Source organism: Caloenas nicobarica, chromosome 5 (assembly GCF_036013445.1).
Source record: "Caloenas nicobarica isolate bCalNic1 chromosome 5, bCalNic1.hap1, whole genome shotgun sequence".
Lineage (NCBI taxonomy): Eukaryota > Metazoa > Chordata > Aves > Columbiformes > Columbidae > Caloenas > Caloenas nicobarica.
Genome location: NC_088249.1, coordinates 4,571,409 through 4,590,644, shown reverse-complemented (window position 1 = coordinate 4,590,644; position 19,236 = coordinate 4,571,409). Strand labels below are relative to the sequence as shown.

Below are 19,236 nucleotides of genomic sequence, written 5' to 3'. Positions count from 1 at the left end.
ATATTTGCCTCATGCTTCACCGGATCATTTACGAGGGACACGAGTGTGTCACAGCAGCACCTGTGCCCAAGGCACTTCTAGACACTCCTCATTTCCCTCGGGGAACCCCAGGGCTCCTCCAAAACCGGCTGCCTTGCCTGATGCAAGCGGGATGCACTCCAAGCACAGAGCTTGCTGGCAGCTTTCTCTGTTAAATGTGTGAATGCCAACAGAAAGTACAAGGTATGCACAAAACGATGTCTTTTTTTTGCTGCTGGATGAGTGCAGAGAGAAGTTTGTGGAAGCTAACAGTTCTGATGTTTTGGTTTTGATTTAGAAAAAACACCAGACCTTGGAAAGGATCTTGATGGCTAAAATGCTGCAGTCAGATTGTTAGTACAGTAGAATGACAGCTGACGGGCACATTTTACTTTAGTTCTAATAAAATACAGTAACAAAAGGAACTGAACGTCAGGATTACCAAATCGATTTTGAGATTTCAGGCGATGAAGACTGAAACAAAGCTATTTCACGTCAGCTGCCAGGTTCCGTTCTTGGGTAGAAAGGCAACAACAAGGAACAGAAATGGCAGGACCCCTGCCCACGTGCTTTTTTGTTGTTACTTTCTCTGTAGCTTTTTCTTTCCAGCAGCAGTTTGAAAGAATGATTTCCTGCCTGTTTCTCTTTTTTATTTATTTACTACTCAAACTCGGGGCCATCCAGGCTGTGGATGCCGAAGTTCTGACCGTGGCACAGTACCCCTGCCGCTTGTGCTGGACACTGCTCCGCTTGCTGCTGCTTAAAGCTGCCCCAGCTCTCCACAGAAACCTGTTTGTACATCTTTCAAAGGTGGAAGAAACAAGTATGTTCCTATAGTCTCATTTCCGTGTGTTTTGTACTGGCCCTATCACAGCTCCTTCCTACCCAGCCCATGCCTTGTTACCTTGGAGATGGCTAAGAGCTACCTAAAATAGGAAAGGCTAAAAAAGAGCCCAAATAAGGCAGCAAATCTCCAATGTTCTCTTTTTTTCAAAGGAATAACAGGCTAACGATGTCTAGGTTGTTTGCTAATATTAGGCCACAAATGTTATGGCCAATTAGAACTAATATATCCATAGCAACAATTTAAGGCTGTCTTTAAAGCAGTCTTTGTGTTAAACATTTGAAAGTAACGCATGATTGAAATTATCCCATTTTCCGTTGTATTTTAGTGTGCAAAGACAACAGTCGCTCAGAAAAGTGACTGAAGACCTTAAGTGATGTGACTGGAGGATGTTCATGTCTTCTGGGCAAAGCTCCTTGGGGCTGAAGTAAGGAGGGGTTAAAAAAAATCCTGTTTTTCCCTCATGTTTCAGTGTTTGGGGATTTGAGGGTAGGAAGATGTTTAAATATTTGTTAAGACAGATTTATTGTACTAAAGCAAGTATTAGAAGGACTTAGTTAATAAATTACTTACTTTCAGGTTGCCCAGTTGCCTTTTACTCCAGTTTTAAAGCTGCCTTAACCCACTGTTATCCCGGGAAAACAGATATTCTTAAAATCTTAAAACCCCCTGTCCCTCCCCATGCTCAACGAACAAATTGTTGGGATGAAAAGCATCACTGGAAGTACAAGCACAGGGTTGAAAGCTGCTACCCTGACATGAAGCTGGCCTGACAAAAACTCCTGACTTCCACAGGAGCAATGTGTGTATAGCGACTGCAGTTTGTCACTGATGTGCCTGTTAATTACAATTATTTCAAAGCTAACGAGCACGGAAAATAAGTTGCAATGCTACTGCACAAAGATGAAGATAAGGATGGAGTCACCGGCTTGTTCTTTTGGCTAATCAGTTCTGCCCTAGTTCTGTATCACTCAAAAAATGTTGCAGACTTTCCACACCTTTCAATCCAGGCGACTCAAAAATGACACACATATATTTTAGCTTGGAAATAAAGTGTATCTGTGTAACTAAAGCATCCAAGTGCTGCAGAAAGCAACAGTGAAAACTCGTAAAAGGTTAAATTGCCGAGCTTTGACTTCCCTTTGTTTCCTTGGTGGGTTTGCATGTCCTGCTGGCTGGCTCAAATAAGATTGCTTAGAAAACAGCACCCTGTAAGATTTTTTTTAACCAGATACGTGGGTTGGGAATTATTCACAACACTGAAGGTATTTCAGTGCTTCTCACTCACGTTTATCAGTGGGTATTGGCAAAGTGTTGCAGCTGCTGTGTCCTCATTGGAGCAAGATCTCCCAGCATCTGATTCTCAAAAATACTGAACTACAAATGCAAGAAATCAACATTTCTGCAGCGCCTGGATGGATGTCCACAGTGAAGACTGGGAACGTCCACAGAGACGGGCCAGGCCACGCGATTTCTCTCCCAGTGGAGCATTCTGACCTCCACGACATAGTCTAATCTGGAGTGTTTCTCCATCTCTCCTCTTGAATAGCTTCACGTTTGTGTGGCGTAATGAAATGCTCAGCTGGAATTAGAAGAAAAATGAGAATACAGCTTAGTGTCTGGATCCTGACTGAAAGGCAACAGTATTTAAGATAAGGAGCGTGGAGAGCGGGTGAATCGCCTTGATGAGGCAGGTTAGGTGCAGGAATGGAACCAATTCTGATGGAAGGAGGATCAAAGGGTGAAAAATGGAGTGCTGCTGAGGAAGCTGTGGAAAAAGGGAGGGGAGAGAAGGCAACAAGAGTGCAGCCTGCCAAAAACTGGCTTGATGAGACAGGGCTAATGAACAGACGTTCATTTGGAGGTGACGTTCACTGCAGCAGAGACAGGAACGCAAGCCCTTCCGTCTGAAATGAGCATCTGAATGGAAAGGTGACAAAAAGCTTGCAATTACCAGTCAGCCCACAGAAAACAGAACAATTTCAACAGGAAAGGTCCAATGAGAGCCGTGCTCCAGAATGCCCCGTGCACCAGTGGTACCGGCAGAGCGATCAGATCAATCATCTGGAAGATTATAACGGAGATTCCTTGAATTCTCTCAAGGATAGGAGCAAAGTCCTAATGTCTGTGATTTCACTGCCAGCTTCAGCTACTGAGCTCTCATCTGGAGGGCAGGGAAAGGATGGGACTGTAACGTTCTGTAAGGCAAGTGGGGGATTTTAGGTATTTTTTTTTTAGGTACTTACCTAATGCCCAGAGACAGGTTGTGGCTGTGACTTCAGTGCAAGGAGGCGTTCTTCTGTACTCTGAAATAGCCAGCCCTGAGAACTGCACTTTAATCAACAGCTCCTTTCTTCAGCATTTTCTATTGGCTGGGTTAGGAAGTCAGCACACGGCACTTGAGGGATCTACTTCAAATCCTGGGAAGTCCATTCAGCTCAGCTCCAAAATTCCTTGAATGAGTCTGGCTCAAACTCTACATGTAAAAGCAATTAGAGCTTGTGACGCCTAAACTTGCATTATGCTTGCACCCTGAGTTTCAAGAAGACAGCATTAAAAGAAGTCTAAAGTAACAATTCTGCTAAATATTAGATTTTTTTAAAAATTATGTTTTACCTTAACTTGACACTCTTTAGCATTTTGGTGACAGGTTCTTTCTGTAACCATAACAGCGAGCATTCAACATTCAAGCTTTAGTAAGTTCAGGACTGTAAAATGATGGTCAGGTCTGTTTCCCCAGGATTTCTCACATACAGAAACAAAAGTAACTGAAAGACATACAAAAGTCCCTAAATCACTCTTAAAAAAAATTCTATACTTATACAATGCTTGAACAGACTATGGCTGGTTAAAATTTTTTATTCTGTAAATCACTTTAATCTGAGGGAAAGTGAGAGGGCTGCTGAGGGAGCTGGGCTTGCTGTATAAATATTTAAGGCAGTATACTTGACATACCACCATTTATTTCAAATAATCGATGGAGAAATCCAGTTGGTGGCTATTTCTGTATTTCACACATCCTGCCCTTACTGGGATATGGATTTAGGGACCCTCTTCCCCTCTCTTTCTGCCCAAGCACATTGAATTCCTGTGCGTGCTGCTGCCCCGGGGACCCACCAGAAACTATTGTCAGTCAGGGCTCAGGGGAAGGTTTCAACCTCCTTCTCAGCCAGGCACGCTCCAAACACCTTATCGGTGGGAAAGGGGGGTTGCCACCTCTCCTGCCTTTTTTGGCAGTGGGGCCTGCTCAGATCTCTGGCACGAAGTGCCTTCGTGCCCCACGGAGGACACGGGTCCCGCAGGGCCAGGGATCCCGCTCTGGGCACCCTCGGTCCCGCCACCTCCTCCCGGCCATGGCAGGAAAGGCGCCGCCGTGACAGGGGCATCAGCTGAAACGAAACAGGAAAAAACAACGCAACAGTGCAGAAAACAACAACTGAGACACCCAGCCCAATGCCGGCAATCAGGAATTTGACCATAAAGAGCAAACCTCCATGGAGAAGCTGCTGGCTTGGCACATTGTAGTCACAGGGTAGGAAGTTGAGCGTAAGCAGAAGGAATCAAGGTTGGTTTTGTTTGTTTTTCTTTTAAAATATCTTTAAACCTTACCCATTCATAAGGGAAGTAATTTTCAGGAAATGAATGAGCATCGAGAGACAGAATTTTAAGCTGCGCGTACACGTAAACAACTTGCCTGTTCAAAAGAAAAATCCCAACGCACCCTTGTGCAATATAACAAAGTTTCATGCAAATTCCGCATCTTCTCTCTCCTTATGTAACTGGCAGAGCTGGCAGGATGATGCAAATTGGGTCAAACTGTACCCAGATGAGGGATTAGAGGACAAATAGTTCAGAAATAGCTGACTGGAACGCTTGGGTGACTGGAGAGCACAGAGAGACGTGGCCAAAACCACAGAATTCTGTCCCTCGCTGACAAGGCTGGCAGGAGAGACCAGCAAACACGCTCCTGGTAACCAACCCGCAGGTTTTCACAGCTGTAAGGGAGCTCCAGGGCTGGTTTTCTTTGCTGGCAAGGACTGAAACATAGAGTGATCATCATAAGTGCACTGCTGAATGAAAGCCAAGCACCATAAACCAAAGACAGATGCTTTTTCACCTTTGGAAACTACTGGTATAGGATAAGCAACAGCGTAACGATGGTAACTAATATAAATAGCGGGCAGCTCCAAACATGAAGCAGAAACGACCAGCACAGCCCGGCTCCGAAACAGAAAATACGATCTCTCTGAAAATGGGAAGAAGCAGGAATAGCAACATAAACAGGGCTGAGATAATTCAAAACAAGAGGAAACCAGGAAAGTCCTATTCTTAGAAAGGGGGAGAAAGAGTCTGCTTTCAAAATTCAGATTTCCTGACCTTCTCTGTTTTCTTTCAGTGAGTATTTGTCATTGGGCTGTGACTAATCACAAAATCCACCGCTCAACTGCATTACAAGCACATAGTAAACCAGTAACACAAAAAAATACATTTACATACTCCTCTAAAGCACTGGATGAGACTAATAAATGCTTGTGGAATCTGGGGAACTCACAGATTTCCAAAACACCTCCCCTCCCAATAAATATCAGCTACTTAGTGGTGACTAATAAAGGTGAATAATTTTAAGTTCTCCCAGAGGCCTCTTAAAAATAATCCTATTTGATGGAAGATAACAGAATGACATTTTCTCAAAATTTGAAGGCAATAGCTTGGTAAATAACGTGAGCTAATTATAAAATGTCTTTTTCTTAAGCCCTGGAATTACAGTGAGTCAGTCCCTGGCAATATCCTCATTGGTTCCGCTGCTTTGCTACGTTCCTTCCATCTCCAGAGATCGTCTTTATACTGCACGTCGAAACAAATCGTAAAATCCCAAGTACGGAGAAGTAAAAATAACCAAGATTTTACTGCACAACATCTGCAAAATGCAAGGGCGCAGTGAACAGCTGGACATAGTTCTGTTAACACTCATCTTTTGTTTCAGCTTGTAAATCTGTCTTCCGGCTCATCTGTCAGATTTGTTTCAAGCGATCAAACCAAACATGCTCTTTTCTTAAAAACAGCATTTCTTAAATGTACCGCTGTAAATGAACCCCGGTAAATGCTGCCCAGAAAACCCATTTGGCTGCCTCAGCTACCCAAGGGTATTTTTTTTAATGGGGAAAATAATAACGTTTTAGAAAAAAATATTCATTTTTTAAATGTGAAATTCCATCTGGTTGACAAACCTCTCTGGAGGCAGAAGGTTCTCTCTGGGGTGGATGTTCTGACCGAGATACAGGAGTTGACAATCCCAAGATTCAAATTCTCCTTCCAGCTCCCCATCAAAGCCATCCTGGGCAAATTTGGTAGCCATGACTATGCGTAAAATAAGAGTATGTATCAATTTTAAGAATTTCTGCCTAGGTTATTTTAATGCTGCACCTTTAAAAAAAATTAGAGTCAAGTAGAACTTGTGCAAAATACCACAAACAGGTGATTTAATCACTCTTCTACTGCTGCCCTTCAAATTAAAAGGTCTTTGCTGCTCCTTGTGAAGGTCAGATATATTATGCTTCATGAAGACAGGCACTTGTATTTCCATTATGCTTTTCTTTTGCTAATTGCTACTGTAAATCTGGTTAACCTCTGTTGAAATAACAGCTTGTTATTATTGTTCCAACATCTTTGCTTCTCCTGCCTGCTCTGTTCCAACAGATTAAGCAAGAGAAGGTTTCTCAAACACAATCTGATGGAGGAGCCAGAAACAAAAGGAGATTCAACTGGTGTTGCTCAACTGACACATTAGAGAGAACACTTTATAGAAAGAAAAACTAAAACAGGGAGGGAAATGAACCTTTTCTTACCTTATATCCTCGCATGCGAATGTTTCAAGTTTTCTCCAACTTTCAGATACATGCTAATACAAAAATAAATCTACCAGAAATCTGACAATTCCTTGTATGAATTGCAGGAGATGCCGGGAGAGTTTGAATTCTCCTATAGCCTCTGTTCCTTTTAACAGTTCTAGCAGTGTTTGATCCCATAATCTTAATTTTTTTTATACATATATATATTTTACCTCCTAAGCTTGAGAAAAAACTAAAAGGTTAGAAGGCAGGAGAACAGCGTGAAGACTGCCAAGAAGGTGTTTGATTTTTGATCGCTCTTGCAAACACTATACCTAATCTCTTATTAAAAAAACAGAAAATCCCAATTCAGTATAATCATAATTACTGTGTCGTCAAGAGCATAAACTTTCATTCAAAGCACTGGAAGACACTTTGGAATTGGAGTTCTCTATGTCAAGGAGTACCCATCTGTTAGAACGAGTTTCCATGTTTCATGGAACAGTTACCTTCAGTCTTCCGTGCAGTATTTTCAATGTTCCTGGGAGACAAAGGAGACACATCTGTCCTGCCAACATCTGTCCTGCGGTACGGGCGGGTACGAGCTCGTCCATCCCCTCTGCGTGTTGAGTGTGTGTATGTGCCTGTTTAAGATCTCACCCAGTTTGTAGACTGAGCTTAGGTATCTGCAGAAAATATAATTAGTCCTATTATTCCATCCAATTTAAAATTGACTTCTGCAAATATTGCATGTGGCAGATAATCTTAGAAAATGTGACCTGTGTTGTTTCCTTTCAAATGAGTATTACTTTTTATTCATAGCTATTGTAAGAGTAACAGTAAAAGTTAGCTCTGAAAAAAGTCTTTACAACAAATTATGGAGACTAATTTTCCTATTTAGTTAAGTCCAGACATTTACAAGAACAATCACTTAAATAAAAATAGAATATAAAGCCTATGTTTAAAACATGGCCTTTATTAATGCTGTCTAGTGAGCTCCATATTTATCTTACATTGAAATAGTTCTGCTTTGCTTAAGAAAAGACAGAAAAAGTGCATTTACAAGAGTACTTTTTAATTTTCTGCGAAAATGGAAGGAATTGGAATCACAAGTTGACAAATGTAAAATGAAATTTCAAGAAACATCCATTTCAGTAATGCTATGCCATCACTAGTGTTTCGTTCTTTCTGCTGTGTGAACCAGAATATCCTGATATACAGTCTAGAGCATCTATGTTATTACTCTACAGCATATTAAACACAGAAAAAGGGGTTAAGAACCCCCCTCAATGTACAAACATGAATAAAAAAATTGATAAAAAAATCACTTTTATACATAATGTATATGCAAACTGTTTTAAATACATGGTTTTGGAAGAGTTATTTACAAAGTGCCCGTGGGACAATCCACAGACCAAGCATACACAGTTGCTTTACTTTATTGTTGCATCTCAACTTCGGGAGATATAAATTCATTCGGCAGTACAGCAAACGTAAGAACTCGCGACAAAAGTATCTTAAGGGCAACCCAAATAAATTCTGTTCCTCAAAACAATGTAAGTACTAGGACTGCCAAAGTTTCCAAATAAAGTCGTAGTTGAATCCAGATGCCCGCTGACAGATGTGGGTTGCGGAGGATACGTAGACAGACCCATGGAAACACGGGCATGGCTACTGGGTAAAACCTCCGTAAGAGCCGTAACTGAGAAGTATATTTTGTCGAAAAAGTGAACTAACCTAGCGCTTTTTTTTTTTTCCAATTTTATTAATATTTTAAAAAATACATAAAAATACAACATCCAATGTCTGAATAAATATATTTAACAAGTTGCAAGATACCTTATTTTACACAAAAATTTCAGCTTTAGAAATCTTGTTAAATAAGTTCATTGTTGTTATATATTTCATTTTTCGTCTTTTTGTAACAAAATAAAAACTCTGAAATTACATAGAAAAAAGACAAAATATTTTTGTCAAGGGATAAGATAGTCCACTGAAAACCTATTCACAATTCCACTGTAAACATTAATAAACATTAAAATATTTGCATAATCGTGTGCTCAAAAATCCTATAAAAAGTGGAAGACTTCTTACAACTGTAGTTTTCAGTCAACTACACTTCCTTTCACAATTTATTTTGTCCCATTTACACCTTTAGAACTGGGCACATTGCTGAACACGTACTTTGGCAGTTCTGTATGGCAAGTGCTTCCACAGAGAGGAACTCGTCACCGAGAGCCGACGAGCAGCTTGGTGAAAGTGCAGCAGGTACTCGATTCTTTTTGATAACGCTCAATGTCTGCTCGGCGCACTTTCCTTTTCTAAGATCTCCCTAGAACACCTGAATGCTTCATTGGACATAACTTTGCAAATTTGATAAGTGCCCTTTCTCTGCATTAATAATAATAATTAAAAAAAAAAAAAAAAACGAAAACAAACACAATGACAAGCATGTCACATTGTGCCTACAAACCTTCAGTTACCAATGAGCTTAATTTCTCTGAACAGTAAATTAAACAACGGGAGAGGGCGGGAGGGGAGAACAAGTACAGTCCAGCAGTGGAAGTGTGTACAGAATATACTTGGCAATGTCAAACCAGTTGAGTGCTTTCTGTGGCTGAATTTCAGGATTTATGTCCATGGCAGCAAGTTGCTGGCAAGGCAGAGAAACGGGTATCACCTGCATTCGACAGCGAGCACGTTTTGCGGAGGAGAAGACGACGAAGGGCTCATTCCAGTGTCCGATGAAGCAGATGACATGGACGCTCCTGTATGTGACACTGAATACATAGAACAGATCAGCATCAGATTATCAAAGGACGTATCAGAATGAAGGTTTCCTTGGTTATTAGTTTGTTTAGAAGACCTCAGAGAAGTGGCACGGTGACAGAAAACTGATACAGGCTTTTTGTCAATCACTATCACTGCTATATTCACGTTTATATATTATATTTAATATAATTCAGATAAACTGGATGAGTGACCTTACCCTGTCTGCATCGCAGACTCATTGAAAAGACAATTCAGATGAGTCCTTATGCAGATTGAAAACTCAAACCCAGCTTGCACTACGAAGTCCAAGCTTCTAATACAGTTATAAAATGGCCGGTGACTGTTTTTGTTAGGTTCAAGTTCTAAAAAGCCACAAATATTCATTCTAAACATCTATATATAGAATCATAGAATTATTTCAGTTGGAAGGGACCCTCAGGACCATCGAGTCCAACCACAACCTAACCTAACCCTACCACTAAACCATATCCCATAAATGGGATAAACAGATGCTAACACTTTTTTTCAAAAATACTGTCAATTAAACTTGAGTTGCTTTGAGTTGTGTATTTTCAAGAAAACTGACTTATCATGGGAAGCATAAAGAAAATCTGAAAGTTACCTTCTCTGTCTTTCTTTTTTAATCGTTTTCTTCTCCTGTCTATGGTTGCTACTTCTGACTTCAAGGACATGTAGTATTTTCTTATTTCCTGTAGTTTTTCTTGTAAGAAGGAAATCCTTTCCGTGCTGGTCATATTGTCTAGTTCATCTGAAAAGTGGGAAGAAAAATAGCTTAATCAAGGTGATTTTAAACAAATTAATGCAATTCTTAAGAGTGTACAAGATGCAGCATGGAGGATAACACACATCCCTAAGTATGCCATAAAAGGCCAGTACTTAATTTAGAATTCCCAAATTAGCACATTTTTCTTTCAGGACAAATTTTCTTGTAAATTCCCTCTAATCAAGTCACTTAAAGAATTCTTACTGAGCTGAAAACTCCATTTGTATACTCGAGGCGACGCATTCTGGTGGTGGTGTTTCTCTCTGTGTTTGTCCTTCTCTCCGTCTTTGATGTGAGGTGAAATCACCCTTGCAGGCGATCGAGAAATCTTCTGGGGTTTGGATGCGTTTATGTGTTTGACAGGAGTACATTTACTGGAACTGTCCAGGACTGGAAGGTCTTCACTGTCACTACTTTGTCCTGCAGCAAGAGAAATGCTTAAAAATGAGAACGCTTAAAAAAAAGACCAACCTTAACATGTTAAAAAATGTTAGAGTCAGAAAAAATGATTGAGAAACAATCGCTCCTTCTTCCTCAGAAGACCCTGAAGGCAGACAAAGAAAAACCGTATCAGATTTGATGTATAAACCTTATCAGACACAACAGGCGCTGAACTCTCGATTGTATTCATCGTTCAGGCAGCAGAAGCCAAGGCCTGACTAGGCCTTTAGTTAAAAAGCAATAGTCAATTCTTCTTTTTTGCAGAAGCAATAAAGAAGCTCATTAAAATCTTAGAGCACTGATAAACTGTCTTAAGTCACAGATTTTTGCATTTTAATATAAAGCAGACACTAGAATCCCTTTCTGAAATATTAAAACTGTATTAATCTAAGTAGGTAGCACTTGATTGTATTTACCAAACTACTTTACACATCTAACTAAAGGAACACTTCTGACATGTGACTAAAAGCATAAAAGCTTTAACATGTAAGGTTCAAGCTGATATATACAAATATTTTAGATTCCCACAATAATTGCAAAGGTTTACACAGGCATGTTAAATATGTCTGAATATTGCATGTCAGATAATTCAGATTTTAGTTTGATATTTAAAAATCATAACAATGGTGGCACAGGGCCTAAATATATTGACTCATTCAATACAATGATCACCAAAAATGAGCTACAGAAACACAAAAATCCAGATTTTGACAGCAAGTTAAAAAAGTCACATACTTGAGATAAAAACACACAAGATTCCTTTGGCTGCAAAGTCATTCTTCAGCATCAAGCATTTTTTCTGTATGTCATAAAAGTACTTTTTCCCATGAGAAACACCTATTGTAAGACTTTAACGGAGATGTTTCTATTCAGAACAAGCTCCCCTCTCCCAAATTCATAACCAACCCAATATATAAAAATCAGCATAATGGCAGATATTTAGTAACTGCTAATATACAGAGTTATTGAAAGGTTTTCTTAACTAAGTAATTTAAAATAGCCAAGAGATTTCCCAGTAATCCTGCTACCACGCAGCTGGTAAGTGCTCTCTGGTCAACAGCCAATAATCGTAATGAATAATAATGAAAAACCATGACGAGGAAGTCGCATCCAAGAGAAATAAAGGATGCTAGAACAGCGGGCCCTTATACAGGTTTATAGGACAGAACTTTCTCCCTCTCCCCTCTCCGGGAATGTACCTGTTCCATTCTTCTCATTTTTGGCTGCAGCACTTGTTCGCTTTGGAGTACGCTTTTGCTTTTTTGCCAGTGTTCCACTATTGCTATCACTGGGTCTTTTTTGACCTACATGAGAAAGAAAGAAAAAAAAAAAGACGCCTCAAATATTTCTGCAACTAACAAGATTTTTTCTTAAAAAGTGACAAGTGTCTGGAAGAGGCTACGAAGTTGAGTGAAGGGTTTGGAGGGGAAGCCGTACAAGGAGGGGCTGAAGTCACTGGGTTTGTTCAGCCTGGAAGAGAAGAGACTGAGGGGAGAGCTAACCACGGTTACAGCTTCCTCACAAGTGGAGGAGCAGGAGCAGGCACCGATCTCATCTCTTTAGTGATCAATGACAGAACCCGAGGGAGTGGCAGGATGATGTGCCAGGGGAGGGTCAGGTTGGACATTAGGAAAAGGTTCTTCACCCAGAGGGTGCTGGACACTGGAACAGGCTCCCCAGGGAGGTGTCACGGCCCCAAGCCTGACAGTGTTCAAGAAGAGACTGGACAAGGCCCTCAGACACACGGTGTGAACTGGGGGGTTGTCCTGTGCAGGGACAGGAGTTGGACCCGATGATCTGTGTGGGTCCCTCCCAACTCAGGACACTCTATGATTCTATGACAAAGGAATTTAAAATCAGAAGACAAAAGAAACCAGCAATTTTTAGCAGAGTAACACCAGACTTTAGATGGCTTCAGGAATCGTGACAGCAGAGCATGACTTTTCCCAAGAACGCTCACCTTTCTCCCCGATCTCTCTCTCTTGCACGGCTATGCTACAATTGCTTGACGTCGTACTGGCCTCGAATCCATTGGCAGACTCACTTTCGCAGAGACCTTCTTGAGACTCTTCGGCCACGCTGTCTACTTCAATAGTAAGGTCGCTCTCGCTCTTGATACTGCGCGACTCATCCTGGCTGAGAGTAAGAGGTGAGGCCACAGAAAAGCTTGACGGGACGACGGGGGGTAAGGCGGATGGATTTGAATTTGAAGCACTAAGGTCGGGCTTTTCTGATATTGTGTCTTCATTACTGCTCTTCTCCTTTTCGTCCAAGTCATCCAGGTCTACTTCATGGCAGAGCAAAGTTTCAGGACCGATCTGCGGCATCGCGTCATCTTCATCTTTTAAGGGAACATTCTCACGTTCTTCAGACGGACGTTCGAAGGTCTCATTCCTCAGTTCTTGACCGTGCTGAACCGATTCTGCCACCAAGGACGGCATTTCCTCGTGTTCAGTTCTGAGGGACTCCTCAGTGTTCAGCCCTCGACATTCCTCTGCTCCGGTACATTCACTGGTCCTCTCCTCAGCTACAATATTTGGCACTTCCATCTCACTCTCGCGGCGATTTCGCTTCTCAGGCGACGCCTGTTCTAAAGTTTTCCTTTTCAAAAACTTCTTATCTTTTGCAGAAGGTTCTGTTTCACTTTCAGTAGTGCTGGAAATTTCTTTACAGTCCAAGGAAGACACATCTAATCTCTCAGGTTCTGTAAGAGATTCATTGGCCACTTCTTCTTGGCTCCCTGGTGAGATCTTTGCATTCTCTAAAGAGGGATCTTTTGTCTTGCTCCTCCTCCCTTTTCCTTTAGGTGATTTTTCAGCTTCTCTTCTGATTTCTTCTATTTGTTCCATTTTATTTCCAAAAATCTGAACAATTTGTTCATTGTCTTCAACTTCCAGTTTCAGTGTTTCTAACGGCTGTACTTGCGTCCTGTCATTTTCTTTCAATGCGTGAGGAATCTTTGGGTTTTCTTCATCTAGCTTCTCATCATGTAATTTTTCACTTTTTTCCAGTTCTGAACTTTCTGGAGAAAATTCTTCATTCAAATTCTTTTCAGATGACTCATCTGCTTCACTGTCAGATGAGCCAGAGTCTGCAAAAAATTTTAAAGAAAAGAAGGAAATAGCACCCTAAATTATCAATTACAACACAATTTCTTTTTTCAAGCACACAAAACCTTTTTTTTCAGTCATCTATGGTATTAACATCAGTTTACAATCAACAATGTCAAACTTAAGAAACGCTGTGTTATTCACCACGCTTATTACTGTTCTTATTTTTACTCAAATTTTCTATGAAGCTACAACAGTTGCAGCACTAGAGTTCAAGGAACATCTGGACAATGCTCAGTCAGACGATTTAGTCCATGTGTTAGTCCTGTGACGAGCAGGGAGTTGGACTTGGTGATCCTTATGGGTCCCTTCCACCTCGAGATATTCTATGAATCTATCATTCTACTACTACTATTTGCCAAATGCACTGATATAAAGAAATTACAGTTTATAGCAGGAAAAACAGTTTTACAGATCCCCATGATCTGGTATCTACCTGTGGATATTGCCTCCCCCACCTGATATTACAAAAATACAAAACCAAGATTCTTCCCTTCCATGCACTTCCAAACAACAAAGAAAAAAAGAAAACAAACAAAACCACAAAAAAAAACAAAAACAAAAAACAAAAACGAAAACACACCACAAAAAAAAAACCCCAAAAAACCCACAAAACCAAAACCAAAACCCCAAACCCTTCCACACCACAACATGGACATTTCATTGCTAAACTATTGTACAAATCACGCACCACATACAGGACAACCATTATTACGTTACCAGATTATTCAGGGACCTGTACTATAAGGAGACAATGATTTCACTTCAGTTGTTGTCCACAGAGGCTTGGAAATACCAAAAATATTGCTGCCATTTGTCTATAATTAACAACTCTGCTGTATGATGTAGTTCTGAGGTTGAGGACTTAATTACCCCAACAAAGACTATCATTATACCACTAGATTGGGTCTGTTCAAGATTAGGACTGAAAAGCTCTGACTAAAGGATCTGGAATGAACTGTGCAGTCATTTCCACGCCATAGCTGTTCTGTGAGCAAACTGTGCTCCTCAGCAGTGTCACCTCAATTCCTTCCTCAATAAAATCCACAGGGAGAAAAAGAAAAAAAGGCAAACAAACAAACCAAAAAAAAAAAAAGAAAAAAAAAAAAAAACCAAACCTCTTTTCAAAAAGGTACTGAAAAAACCTCCAAAGCATACACAGGACTGAGATCACTCACCGTTTGATCCTCTATCAGAATCAAACATTCCTGAGCTACGTCTCGTCTGCCTGCGAGGTGTTGCTAAAACCAAAATCGAAAGCATTAATTTGTTTGTAGAGTAAAAATCTGTGCCAAAAAACTTATTTTCTTATATCACTTGCACACTGACGGGTTACAAAGGGCTTTAAAGCTGCTGCCAGCACTGTGGTCGCTGCAGTTGTCATACGAACGCGCTGCGTCCCGTCAGTGTTAACATGCACGGCCACGCTAGAACACGAGTGCACCAGATGTACCTTCTGTTCCGTTTGGTAACGGTGAGGAATCTGACAAGTTGATCCGTGCACTCCTGGCTCCTGATTTACCTTCGCTATTCAGCGTTTTGGATAAACCACAAGAGGTGTTTGATGGAAGAGTGGATTTCAGAGGCGGTCGCCCACGCTTGGATTTTTGTTTCTCCTCATCCTTCTTCTCATCCTTTTCACTGTCTTCTTTATTCTGCGGGGGAAAACAATGAATTTTTATTACAAAGTTTCACTGCTGATCATCAAACCTTTTTCCCATTTTGCTCTATGCTTCCATTAAAAAACTAAACTGGACTGAATGACTTTTTTTTAAAAAATAAGCAACAGTGATATTAAGTATTATACTACAAGGAACTTATTGAAATAACCATTACTTTTGTTTTTTTCTTCTGTTTTCTTTTTGGTCCTCCTTTGTCCACAGGCCAGATAATCCGATCAGCTTTCACCCATTCATCATACCTGAAAGTGAGTAACAACATACCGGCATCACTACATATAAAAAAAAGTAGTTTGCAATATGAGGATTAAAAGACTGAGTTACAGAAAATATTTATTAAACAGAGGTAGGAAAGCAGAGCATATATTTACAAACACATGCCATATCTGGCATTAGAAAGATTAATTACATTTCTAGCCCATAAAAAACCCCATGAGATGGGAGAATGGAGGTGCAAAGTTCCCCATCTCTTGCTGGCAAAGCACTGTAACTCGGGGGCTCAATGGAACGTTTGTTCGATTCTTTCACGTCGTGCACAAAAGGCAGTTTTCACCACACGCCTCAACAGTAAAATGTACTTTTTTTTTTTAAAGGTTAAGTTTTTAAGTTATAGCAACAAACAAGACGTTATTGTGAATAGCACAAATACACTACTGGTGCTCTTCAAAATCTCTTGTGTTATTCATAAGGTAAAGGGATCCATGTAAGTATTTGGGGGATACCCCCTCACACATAAACTTTTACGTTGCCACATGAAGAAATTTGCTTAGTTTACTTTGGAACGTATGGATTTGGAATATCTCACGCTATATAACAGAAGTGTTCTATTTTCAAAATTGATCAATTTTATGATATTTTGGTCTTCATAATCCCCATGCTCTTAAAAACAACCACCAAAAAAAGACATCTATAGAGCAGTACTGAACATAAAGCATGGCTGCCAAGAGAAGCATTTGATCATTTTTTTTCTGTAGTTGTTTGCTGCCCAGCCCTCTCCTGCCCTCTCTACAAGTAACAACCTTCTTTATAATCAACATTCAATACAAGAATAAATTTTGTTCCCAAAATCTCAGTGCTTGACACACTTAACTGGAGATGTCTTCCCCATCATCGTTGGCTCCCTTAAATAAAAAAGTCTGATAGTGCTACCACCAGCAGACACAAGAAGTTCTGGGGATACTCGTGTGAGGAGCGAGGATTACTCACTTTAAACCAGATGGAAACTCAGAAACATACGAGTACATTCTGAGATTTCAACGCAAGAGTGTCATACCATGAGCAAAATTACTAACACTGAGAAGTCTAATACAGTCAGACTCGGTCATCATGTCAATAATTCAGTGTGGGGTCAGGTCATTGATCAACTTTTCTCTTAAAAACAAAACTTCTTTTGCAAAAAATCCTTTTAGAAAACGCAGAAATGAAAGGCAATTTGTTATCCTCACCTTACATTCCAACCGTAGTAGTGAACTAAATATAAAACTTCTCCATCATCAATTTCTGTGCTTTTAATACTGGCTTCATAAATTTTTTGAGTCTTTCCACGTCCATATTTTACTTTAACTTTGGTTCCGGTCAGGCAGGGTTCTGCATCCTCCTCATCCTCTTCACCTTCCGATTCTCCTTTGTTCTCAATTTCCTCCCTGCAGTAAAGTGTATTTAAAATGCCCACTAATTAGTGATAATCAATGTTTTAACATTTAACTAGTGTAGCCAAGCTACTACAAAAGAAAAGGCCTGCAAGAAAAGAATTGTTTCATTTTCAGCATCCTGTACTGATTCTGAAGCTTGGACACAGCTTTTAAAAATCAAGAACAGGACTTAGAGACAATAGGAGTAAGTGCCAAAAATATCCAGAAAAAAATATATGGTATTTTAAACGCAATTTATTAGGTGTACAACTACCTCAAAGCTCACAGGTTTATTTTGGTTTTGTTTTTTAAATGAACATTTCGATAGTACAAAAAGAGGAATAAGTTAACTTGGTGTTTGGCTCCTAAACAGGACAGGAAGAACTAACTTCAGTTTGTAGAAGAGACTTAATTTAAACACAGCATTAAAGAAAAGTTTCTTTCTTCTACAGTTCACTTAACAGGCTACAGTTTACTAACAGCACAGTGATCACAGTGATCTTCTCATGGATGCAAACACCATTCAATTGAAAAAAAAACCAAACAAACTGTTGATTACAACAGTGTTTAACCAAGATTTGAAGCGTCTGCACAGCTCTCATTAGCTATATCTACCTCTTATTATAGCTATACCTAATATTTAAACATTCTACTTAAACATATTTTCAACAATTACAACCTAACCTACTTTTACTTATGCTTCTCTCCCTATTTTATGGTGAATTTAGCCTAATGTAAAAGTCAAACTACAAAAAAAGTCTCCAAGAAAGAAAATGGTGAAAAATACTATAGGTCTGCTTTTAATGAAATCTATTTGGTAGCCTTCAGTGAAAGAAGGTACCCACACTGCACATTCATTTGAGGCATTTCCACATCCTATGGTGTTCTGCAAGATTATTTTTTCGGACTGCACGGCCACACTTTCTTCAAAAGAACTGTGTATGTTTCTCACTCCTCAGAGGTCTTTAGAACAAAACATGCCATAGCCCCATCAGACTTTATTCAGCATCAACTTTCGTCCACATGACTTGGAAAAACAAGGTAGGAAAGGCAGCTTAAACATGTAAGATACCACCTGTGACCACAGCCCAAATTGGCTAAGATTAGGTCGAGTAGTGATAAATTAGTCGCCTGGTCACAACTCCTTTGCAACCAGGACTATAAATCTAATGTAACTTGTCAGTCTCGGTCTCTGGCTGCTATTTTCCCTTGATCCTTCCAAGTCTCTCCATGCCCTCCTCTTCAACCTACCTCCAGGTTTCATTCCAACTCCCTCTTTCCTTCTCTGCTTTGTTAGCTGATCCCCTTCCTGCCTACGATACATCAAGTAACAATAAAAACACGCAACCTGTAGGTTCAACAGCCATCACTAAACACTTAAACAAAAGCGTGGGAGCAGAGGGGCTCTCTTTTCCATTTATATTTCACCTGCTGCCCCGAAAAGTCTGCCCAAACAGTCACTCACCATCCAACAGCACCTGCCGTACTTATAGCCCAGTCTGTGCGTCCCAACGTGATAAAACATCAACACAAACTTGGCAAGATTTTCAAGAAAATGAAACGGAAAAATACTGCCTGGCACCTACCAGAAAAAGATGCTTCTGTAAAGTACAGCAGACTCTACAGGCTTGAAATAAAATTTCCCTTTTCCTGTCTGGCTGAATTAAGTCCCCGATTTCCACATTTTAGCTGGTAAAATCTCCAACTCTGTGCGTACTCCTGCGTGGAGCACGGCTCAATCACGACACAGACACACCGGTAAGACGGTGACACAAGTTAATGTTTACCTCTCCCTCTGCCTCTCTTCTTCCTCGTCTGACTCTTTATCAGAATCCTCCTGTTTTTTGATTTTTTTCTCTTTTTGCTTTGGTGTACTTTTTCTCCCTAGTGGAGTTTCATTTTCTTTCTTTTCTGTGTTCTCAGGTGTTTCCTCTATATCTTTGTTTTCTTTGTTACTGTCTTTTAACTTGTCTTGTGTTTTATCCTCGTCACCATCTTTTTTAGCAGGGGTTGTGTCTCGGGCAAGTCGTCTTCGTCCCTAGAACAGAAATAAGATCAGGTTAGTGACTCCTGTCAATTGTTTTCTGTATAGGCTCTCCAAATCGCAGCTAAAAGCAAAACATACTCTT

The 19,236-nt window shown here is 40.2% G+C and overlaps 1 protein-coding gene across 2 annotated transcripts in view; it reads right to left on the bottom strand.

The window, feature by feature from the left end:
• Positions 1 to 8,645: 8,645 nt before the first annotated feature.
• Positions 8,646 to 19,236, bottom strand: part of ARID4A (AT-rich interaction domain 4A) — a 49,471-nt gene continuing 38,880 nt past the window's right edge. Inside the window, exons 16-25 of one of the 2 annotated variants that reach the window (XM_065636252.1) lie at positions 18,895 to 19,145; positions 16,922 to 17,119; positions 15,634 to 15,718; positions 15,251 to 15,452; positions 14,976 to 15,038; positions 12,648 to 13,778; positions 11,887 to 11,991; positions 10,451 to 10,666; positions 10,085 to 10,231; positions 8,646 to 9,470 (exon numbers count right to left, since the gene is read on the bottom strand). In XM_065636252.1, coding sequence (XP_065492324.1) covers positions 9,367 to 9,470; positions 10,085 to 10,231; positions 10,451 to 10,666; positions 11,887 to 11,991; positions 12,648 to 13,778; positions 14,976 to 15,038; positions 15,251 to 15,452; positions 15,634 to 15,718; positions 16,922 to 17,119; positions 18,895 to 19,145 — 2,502 coding nt within the window. In that variant the 3' untranslated portion in view covers positions 8,646 to 9,366. The remainder of the gene's footprint in view (positions 9,471 to 10,084; positions 10,232 to 10,450; positions 10,667 to 11,886; positions 11,992 to 12,647; positions 13,779 to 14,975; positions 15,039 to 15,250; positions 15,453 to 15,633; positions 15,719 to 16,921; positions 17,120 to 18,894; positions 19,146 to 19,236) is intronic. The other variant, XM_065636253.1, reaches the window with a different exon arrangement.